The 9,758-nt window shown below is 52.8% G+C and overlaps 1 protein-coding gene across 1 annotated transcript; it reads left to right on the top strand.

Moving 5' to 3' along the window:
- Positions 1-129: 129 nt before the first annotated feature.
- On the top strand, positions 130-6,586 carry NTHL1 (nth endonuclease III-like 1 (E. coli); the record flags this gene model as incomplete). The annotated part of the gene is made up of 6 exons (XM_009695733.1): positions 130-247; positions 339-586; positions 2,693-2,863; positions 3,427-3,586; positions 5,366-5,471; positions 6,164-6,586. Coding segments are annotated over 6 exons (927 nt in total), but the record flags the coding sequence as incomplete, so codon positions are not given.
- Positions 6,587-9,758: the final 3,172 nt, after the last annotated feature.

The following is a 9,758-nucleotide window of genomic DNA, read 5'->3' as shown; positions in this document are numbered from 1 at the left end:
TGCCCTGCCTGTGGCACTGGGCGAGGGCCTGGGGATGCATCTTGTCCTTCAAGCAGCCTCCGGTGTGTTTGGGACACGTCCGCGTAGTGTGTGACATGGTGTCCCTGACTGTTGTCACCTGTTCCCCAGGTCCCTCCCAGCCATTCCTCACCACACGGCTGGTTCCAGTTAGAGCTAGGTGGCTGTGAGCTGTTGCTGCTGGGTTGGGACAATGGGGAATTTGTCGGGGTCCGCTGGGTGGTTGCTGGTATGTGGGGCGGGCGCTGGGTGCTGGTGGGAGATGAAGGTTTCTTTCCTCTGGCCTCAGGCCTGAAAATCTCTCTTCCCATCTCTCGCAGTGAGCCAGGTCCACAGCACAGCCGGCATCCCGAGACGCAGCAGGAGGAGGAAGAGTGTGGCCATTGCTTATGAATCTGGGCAGGGGGATGGTGCTGAGCAGGGGACATCTGAGCCTCAGAGACCACGCTGGGAGCCACGGGACTGGCGGCAGCAGCTGGAGCGCATCCGGGAAATGAGGAGGAGCAGAGATGCTCCTGTCGATGAGATGGGAGTGCAGAAATGTTACGACAGCGGCGCACCTCCACAGGTAACAACACCCTGCTGCCCGGCTCCATCAGGCAGGCACATGAAAATACAGCCCTGCTTCCACAGCCCTCTGGCCTCCTTCATCCTCAGGTTGCCCCTGGGTATGTCCCACCTTGGATTTCTCCAGAACAGAACTATAAAAGCAGGGCATGTCAGGACTCTAGGCTGGGACTGGTCCCACAAGAGGTTACTGCAGAAGCGTGCATATGAGAGAAATCGTTCATCCTGCTAGAAGAAGAGAGTAAGCCGCTGCCTCTCTGGTACCAGGCTCGTTGGCTTCAGACAGCCCTTGTGAAATGGCAGTGGGTGCCTTCTGAGATGTGTTCTGCTTGCATTCAGCCCATGCTGGGCATTAGAGACCAACTAGCAAACACAGCTGTGAAAGGCTCTTGTCCTCTGCTTAAACTGCTGCCAGGAGAGTTAGCAGGCTGAACCAAGAGTATGAGCTGAGACAAAAATAGGATGGTTTTGGACTTGCGAGTGAAAACCCTGAGAGTGCATTGTGGCCATGCTGTCTTCTGGGGCAGGCTGGCAGGGCATGAAGGTATGTCCCTTTTTTTCTTAAAAATCTCAATAGGAGTCCAAGGAAGGTACCCAGCAAGATGGCTCTGTAATACAGAGGAAAAACAGTATGGAGAAAAGGCGAGGGGAGCTGCGAAAAAATTTTCCAGGCTGCTTTTATGCTCTTCAGATCAGCACATAAGTGTAGGTTGGCTTCTTCCCTTCCTGCGGTTCACTTTTGAGGGGATACTGGTTGAAAGGAAGGGCCATGCTGAGATGGCACTGTGCTCCCCAAGCCTGGGAACACAATCAAAGGCCCCAGATGACACCTTCCTCTGAGGGGACCATTTGCATCAGTACAAAAAACAAAGTGGAACAAGGCTGTGGTGTGGCGTTGGGGCCCGGGGCTGCAGGGCTGTGCTCTCCGTGCACGGCGCTGGTGTGGGAACATGGAGATAACCCGCAGGCATGCTTGGCGGAGCGGTGGGAGTCCTGTGCTCCACAGTGACCTGCTGGGCTCTGAGGGAGGGGTCTCGAAGGCACAGCTGCACAGCTTCAGCGCATGTAACGCTGTCCTTGTTGCTGGCATTGTGCCTTGGGCTTGGATCCCTGGGGAAAACGGTTAGCTTTGACTCCTGATTCAGACAGCACCACACGTTCTGCAGCCACGTGGGCTGGCACCAAGTGCAGCTGTGAGGCCAGGGAGACCACGGTGCACGATACGGAAATAACTTTTCTTCCCTAGGGAAGCAGGGTTGTTGCTTCCAAGAAAAAGTGGATGTTGTAACCCTCAGCACACACCAGCGCTCTTCACACAATTTCCCTGCACTCGGAGATTACCCTACTTCCATGCACTCAAGAGATTTTTCCTGGTGCACCTGTGGTTTTGTAAACTTTGTAAGAGAGCTGGAGGAAGGATTGTGTCCCCTGTTACCCTGGGTTAGTCCAGGTTAGTTGCATCATCCTCCTCATTCTGGTGGGGACAGAATCGCATCTGGGGAAAAATCAATTGAAAAAATAGGAGGTGAATGATCTGAGTTAAACCCTGCATGACAGCGTCAGAAGAACTTCGGGGTTTTGTGCTTCATCTCCCAGTCTCTGTCATCCCAATTCTTTAGATTTGTTTTTGTAAGGAGCTCACTGGAGCCAGATACCCAGTTCGTACTGAAGCCTAGTGGGAAAGGGACAGGATTTTGAAAAGCTGCTTAGAGCAGAAGTTGTATGAAAATTCATTGGGCGTTTGTACTTCTATGTCCTGTGGGGTCTCCTGAGAATCCCATCATCAGGAAAAGCTTTGTCTGGCCCTTTGTGGCTAAGCACCGGCATCTCTGGATGTGAGATCCCACCAGACAGTAGCATGCTTTTATGCATGCTGACTGCTTAGATTGAAGGCGTTTCTTTTCTCCCTTTATTGTGTGGTAGAATTAAAAGGTTATGGATTATTTCTGTTGCGGCCTTGCAATCTCTTGTAGATGGATACGGCTGAACCAGGTAGGTCCATGTTATGCATTGGACTGAAGATGGTGCTGGCTGGGAGAACTGAGCCCCAGAGGCAGACGGATCCTCTCAGAGATCTTGGGGTGTCTCACTGTCTCCTCTTCCCCAGGTTATGCGCTACCAAGTTCTGCTGGCGCTGATGCTCTCCAGCCAGACCAAGGACCAGGTGACATCAGCTGCCATGCTGCGCCTGAGGCAGCATGGCCTCACAGTCGACAGTATTTTGCAGATGGATGATGCGACGCTTGGGCAGATCATTTACCCTGTAGGATTCTGGAGGGTGAGTCCAGGATAGCAGCAGCACCCGAGGTGCACGTAAAGGAACCCCCTCCACCGTCCTCCGCTCCCATCCAGCTGTCTGAGACAGCTCGGAGGACCAGGAGAGGAGCACAAAGCGGGTGCAGGCTTGTCCTTTGCAGGCTGTGCTCATGGCCCATCGCTGAGCTGACAGCAGGTGATGAAGGCAGGAGGTGGGGTGGAAACCAGCCCTGCTCCTGAGAGACGTACCCCCAACCGGTGTTCAGCCTGCGTGCTGTGCCCCTTGGTGGTCTTTCCCCTGGAGTCAAGCTGAAGGCCATGTTTTGTGCTAGTTTTAGCAATTTGTATTCACAGCAAGATTGTTTGCTGCAGTGCCTGGAGTGTGCAGGGGAGGTTAGAGCTAATTAAGTCTTAGCATTTTGCTTTCAAGGAGACATCAAAGACCTCCGTCTCCCCTCCACAAACTCCAGTGTATAGCCTCGCATATAACGTACACTCAGGAATGGTTTGTTTTCCGAGATGTTTGTCTTTTCTCCCGTATTGGAGGGCAGTTTGGATTTTCTGCCTTTCCCCTTGGTTTTCCAGAACAAGGTGAAGTACATAAAGCAGACGACAGCCATCCTGAAGCAGAAATATGGGGGTGACATACCGAGAACTGTGGAGGAACTGGTGCAGCTGCCAGGAGTTGGGCCCAAAATGGCCCACTTGGCGATGAACATTGCCTGGGACAGTGTGTCTGGGATAGGTAGGTTGGACTGTGTTTTCCTCCTTCCTCTCCTAAATCCTGCCTGATCTGTTCCCCAGACAGAGGGGAAGCATTGCAGCTGGGTAAACTGCCTGGCCCGGGAGCCTGATAGCATCGCTTCAGTTTAGTCATCTGCAGAGCATTTAGGTGCGCGGAGGATGTGACCCCCAACCACTCACAGCAGATGAGTTGCTATAGGATTTATGCATGGGGCCAGCTACTGTTTTTCCCCAAATTTGATAGCAGAGGTCCCCAAGGGCAGTCACTCCCTCCCCTCAGATGCTGGTAAGCAGCGCAAGTATTGCCTAATTGGGTAGGCATCCAAAAAAATGTGTTGGAAGAGCAGTGCTTTGAAATCTCTTTGGTGCCAGTGAAAGAGACGTGGGGGTAATTGTGTGATTTGGGGATATTTGTCTGAGGTCATTTTTTTCCAGGGTTGCTTCTGTTTAAACAAATCTCATTTGGGCTTTTTGTTTGGCAAGCCGTAAGATGGCAGAAGCAGGGCTTAGTCAAAATTAAGTTTGAAATTGGTAATTTATGATGGGTCATAGAAAGAAATGGTCTCAGACAATCTGTAGCTACAGAATTTCTGATCTGTTTTAGTTCTTGTGGCGGGGTAAGAGGTGACCACAGGTACATTTGTTTATTTGCCATGTTTATTGAACAGAGAGCGTAGGAGAGCGCATGGCTGTACCCCGTGGAGCTGTGTGCTTTAGCGGTGATCGGCTGGGAGGAGGTCTGCGGTGCAGATGGGCCCAGGCCAGACCCAGGGCAGGTTGGTTCCTGCACGATGGTGCTGGTTTGGGGAGCGTGGCTGGCGGCAGAGCTGCCCGCATGCCGGCAGATGGGGCTGGACGATCGGCTGCAGGGTCCTGGGGGCCCCTGGGGACATATTAATATTCCAAGTGTATTTGCTGCTTAATGGAGGAGCCCTGGGAAAGCTAGGAATGGTGCTGCCTGAGGAATGACTGCCGCCACGGCGAGCACGCAGCCCACGGTTAGTGCGGGCGGCAGCTGAGTCCTGCAGCCCCACCGGTGACCGGCAGCTGTACGAAATGTGGCTCTTGCGCTAGATTCGACAGCGCTCGGGGTCTGTTGTTCTCTCCCTGCTGTGGGGGAGGGAAGTCTAGAGGGAGCCAAATGAGCCAACTGTTTTCCAAATAATTGTGTGATCAGTTTTGATTTAGGAGGCAAGACTTAGTCTTCCTGTTTACAGCAATTTCCTGGGTTTTGCCCAATTAGCCATAGAGACAGGTTTATCGCTGCTGATCTAACAATAATATACTTTGCATTCAGAGCTTTTTAGCTCAAAGCACTTTATAAACATTCGTTTAAGCCTCACAAACCGTCTTGTGTTGGTAGGTATTATGAAATGTGTTTTCCATCTGGGTAAACTAAAGGGCAGAGATTGCAACTTGCATAACATCAGCTGAAACACAGTGGGGGGAGAGAACGCGGGACAGGCTGCCCTGTGCCTGCTAGAGCAGCGCACACGAACCTTTGAAGGAAGGCTGGGTCAGATTGTGTGAGCGTGTCGCTAGCTGCATGGTGTGAGATATCCATCCCGTCTGGCTCTTGGCTCTGGGCCTAGGCAGAAAGCAGCACGTCTGTTCTGCGAGCGAGCTTCCCCTCCTGTTTCACCTGCCTGTTCCTGCCGGCCCGCGGAGGAAGCCCGTGCAGGGTGCTGTACCTGGTGTGCTGGGACAGGCAGCTTTTGGCTGTGCTCTCTCCGTTCAGGTGTGTCTGCCCCCACCTAAACTCTGGGCTCTCCCTTCCTAGCTGTGGACACCCACGTGCACAGGATCACAAACAGGCTGAAGTGGGTGAAGAAGGAGACCCGATACCCCGAGGAAACTCGGGTAGCGCTGGAGGACTGGCTGCCCAGGTGAGGACTGAGACCCCAGCCTCCTTCCTCCACACCTAGCCCCTCGAGCTAGCTGCAGCAGCCATGTCTGCACACAATCCTGCTTATAGCATTTTCAGTGACTGCACTTTGGGTCCCTCCTCTTCATGGGGAACTAGTCTGCGGGTGGTGTTCCTCTCCCAGAGAGCTGCAGCAGCATCTCAGCTACATGGTTGTTTCCTGGCTATCAGATATAGTGATCACCATTAGTGCGGCCACATACCTGGAGGTCTTGACGCCCGATTCTTGCCTTGACAAGTTTACTGTGACCCAAGCCAGCTGCTTTTCTACACAGGCCCTTGCTGAGGCTAATGGCCACAGCAATATCAGACCATGGTTAGGTTCTGGCCTTCACTGATGCTTAATCTTCAGTATCAAATGCCAGCTGACAGGTACTCTTGCATCTCCACATCTGGCACATGCCTTAGCACAAGTGAATGGCCACAGCCACTTCGTGTGTCTGTCCTCTGCTCCCCACCCCAGTTCGGAGGCATCAGGAAAGGTTAGGAGGGCTGTTCTTAGCAGGAGGCTGGGATCCGCCTGGAGGCTCCTTGGGAAACCAAGAGGAACAGGCAGTAGGCAAAAGGGATCCCATTTAAAAGCACAGGCTGTTCTTTAACCCCTCTGAGCAGCTGTATCGGAAAGCTCATGTTTTTTTTTTCTTCTCACTGCAGGGATCTCTGGAGGGAGATAAACTGGCTTTTCGTGGGCTTTGGCCAGCAGACCTGCCTGCCTGTGAATCCTCGCTGCAATGAGTGCCTCAATCAAGACATTTGCCCAGCTGCTAAGAGACGCTGAGGGATCATCCGGTCCTTGTAGAGAAACAAAGCTGCTTTAGCTCAGCAGCAGCCCGGCACTGAGCCCTAGTAAAGCTGTGCTTTGCATGGGGCTGGCTGTGTGACTGCAGGGAAACAGGAGATTGCTGCAGCCAGCTTGGCCTCTCTGGGGAGGGCGCAGCCGCTGGCAACGGCTGAGCTCTCGAGAGGAAAAAGGGTCTTTCAAAGTGCAGCAGTCCTGCTGCGTCAGTGCTAAAGGCTCCAGCCCCCGTGTGAATGCCTGAGCATGCCCCGGCGGAGCAGCAGGCTGTGCTGCATCAGGAGTAGCTGGAGAGAAATGCTTTGTCCTAGGGGACGTGCTGCTGCTTGTAAATACACATTTAATAAAGGTGGTGGGTTTTTTTTTTCAACCTGTGAGGTTTGCCGGCATCTGTGCAACACAGGGCAGAGGGAGGAGAGCAGGGGTGACCTCACCAAAGCGTAAGACCACAGCAGCCAGCCCTGCCAGCTGAGAGCAGGCAGCACACAACCGGCCAAGCCGCCTGCCTAGCCCGGGCAGCGAGGAGCACCGCAATGAATAAGGTGCAACTGAAGACTTCCCAAGCCAGGATCAGAAGAAGCCACTGCCTGGACAAGTGACCTTTGGGTCCTGGTAGCAGAAGAGCAAGGGGAGCAGGAGACAAGCCAGCATTGCTCTCGGTTCTGTGTGCCAGCAAGGGTTACAGTGGCAACGGGAGCCAGGCTACTGTGTGCCTCAGAAGCTGACAGAAGGGACGCCACCACCGTCTGTGTTTTGTTCTTCAAAGAAAGGGCAGTGCTGACTTCATTGTAGAGCTTCAAAGGAATAATTTCAGCTACTCTTTAAACAGGCAAGGGAGGAAGCAAAGTTTATAACGTGCTAAAGGCGGCTGTAATTCCGCTCTGAAGTTCCCTACCAAACAGATGAGGAACGAGCAAATAAGTACTCGGTACATGGGAAAATGAAGTTTATTACTGACATTACAGTGTACATTATGTTTTTGCAATGCAGCTGACAGCCTTATACTTTATTGATTTATTTTTTTTCCAAGTTAAATGTACAGGAACTGAATAATTACTACTGAGCTACAAGATGTCAGAAATAGGGTAGGTGCTTTAACCAGGAGCAGTTTCCATGGACTAAGCAGAGATTAAGATTTTAAAATCTTATCAGTACAGATTTGCACACCTGATTTCTTTTGATCTGCATTCAAAACTACCTGTTCTTTCTTCTCCCCCCTCAACTACAGCGGTCCAGTCTTGTATGAGAAATGCGGCATTTAGAGACAGGGCTTTGCTCTCTGACATGCATCGGGGAGCGCAACATTTAGGTCGGTGTAATGGGGAATGCTCTGCCCTGCGCAGACTGGGGCATTGCCTGGGGTTTGGCTATGCAGGCACAGGAAGCAATGTGCATACCACGAAAAAGAAGGTCTCCTTCAAAAGATCACTGATTTATAGAAGCAAATACTTTAGGGGCCAAAAAGGGAGCAGGTAATTGTCTTTGAAGTGGGATAGGGAAGAGGTGTCTTGTTAATGGCAGAGTCCTGGAGGGGAGGCAAACCTCTCTGCATCCTGAGCCATCATCCCGCTGCCAGTCTCATCACCGATAGCCAAACACCTGCACCAGTTCCTCTCCAGAGTCATTATTTTCAACCTCTTCAGCCCATCAACATTCCTAAAAGATAACTTTCCTAAAAAGAGAACTCATCTCCTTCACCCCTGAGGCTCTCCATCCTCAGCCAGTCAACAGCCATGGGCATCAGCTGCTCCCTGTGGTGAAGCCAAATGTCCTGGCTCCGCTGCCACGGTCCCCCTGCCCCACACCAACCCACCGCTGTGCTGAGCCCCAACCCGCTGCTGAGGAGAGCAGTAAATGTTATAAGGCACCTTTTAGCTCAATACTTAGGAAATAATACACACAAGAGCCATCACGATATCCGTAGCACACTGACTAACACAGCACTGCTGGAGTAACCCAGGGCAAAATCACAGCCACGTGTTTTAAAATAGTCACCGATGGGCAAGTGATCGCTGCCATTTGCTTTTAGCTGGGGAAAGTGGTTTTGTACTCGACTGTGCTGCTGTGCCCCGTCCCTTCCCACTGCTGCCTCGGCATTTGGGCTGAAATACGGGGCAGCCAGCACGGCTGGGCTCGGGGGGCTGCTGGAGCGTGGGAGGGAGGGGGCCAGCTCCATCACAGCCGGGCCCCTGCCCTGGTGAAACACCTCTGCAACCTGTGAGAGAGCGGGGTAGTTCAGCTTACTCATCGTCCCTCATTTACGGCCAAAGGCGAGTAATAAAGAGCTTAAATGGGCTTAATTTGTAATGCTCAAAAGACACATTTCTGAGGCTCTAATACCAAGAGCAGGGTGGTTTCAAAGGAGACCAGAGAAAGCCAAAGCAAATGCCCACTCCATCACACCGCTGCCTGCTTCGTAGCCAGCCCTGCCGGGACCCCACGGCTTCGGAGGACGCCCTTCCGATGGCGAGACAGAGACTCGGTTATGCTCACGGGCTGCAAGCATCAAATACCAGCCCAGAAATAACAAACCATGTGGGACCCGGACCCAGCTCCAGGCCCCAGCACCCGGGCACAGCCACAGCTGAGCCCCACTTCCCCAGCCCGCAGCTCAAGCCGCATCCCCGCGTTCCTCCCTGGAAGCAGATGCTGGGTTGTGCTTGCTTTCACGTCTGGCCAAAGAGTTTTTGTAGCATCTCGTGGCTCTTGTCTTCTTGCGAGGCTGCCGGAGCCGGGCCGGCAGCACTGTTCCTCGCGTTGTGGGGCAGGACTGGCCCCGCTCCCTGCCTTCCCCTGCCGCCCAGCGCTGCATCGACGGCTGCAAATGGTGAAGCCTGTGGCATCTGGGCTGTTGGGTTTGGGGTTTGGTTTTTAAATCCTGCCCTCTCCCCTCTGCAGAGCTGTCGGGGATGAAAAAGGGACTTCTCTTGCCGGGACAGAAGTGACTGGGGGGCAGGGAGGTTCCTAAACTAACTGGAAACACATGGGACTTCGTTAAAAAACTCAAAAACAACAAAACAAACTTTTTTGTTTCAACAGCAAAGCCAACAAGAGCGATTTACAGCCACTGTCCGTTTTCCCATCGTGGGAGTAGCTAATGCTGCAGACGGGGTGCTGGGGAGGGGGTGCCAGGTACACCCCACCCTGCGAGCCCCCACCACGGCGGGGGCACGAGGCCCTCAGACGTTTGCACAGGGGCACAGAGCATCCCATGGGGCTCAGTCTGGGACACCCTCAAAACCGAAACAAACACCCCTAATAAAAAAAAAAAAGTAGTAATAGAAGCCTAAATGATGCAAGTAAGAATCAAGAGGTATACTCCTCCAGTCGTCTCTCACTGGAATGGGGGACGGCAGGCAGCCAGAGCCAGGCTGAAGAGCAAGCAAGAAAAGGAGCTTTGGTCACATTTGTCTTACGAGAATCGCTGGTGAGTAACAATAATAATAATAATAA

This window comes from Cariama cristata, unplaced genomic scaffold (assembly GCF_000690535.1).
Source record: "Cariama cristata isolate BGI_N322 unplaced genomic scaffold, ASM69053v1 scaffold25612, whole genome shotgun sequence".
Classification (NCBI taxonomy): Eukaryota; Metazoa; Chordata; class Aves; order Cariamiformes; family Cariamidae; genus Cariama; species Cariama cristata.
This window is presented reverse-complemented; position numbering and strand designations above follow the sequence as displayed.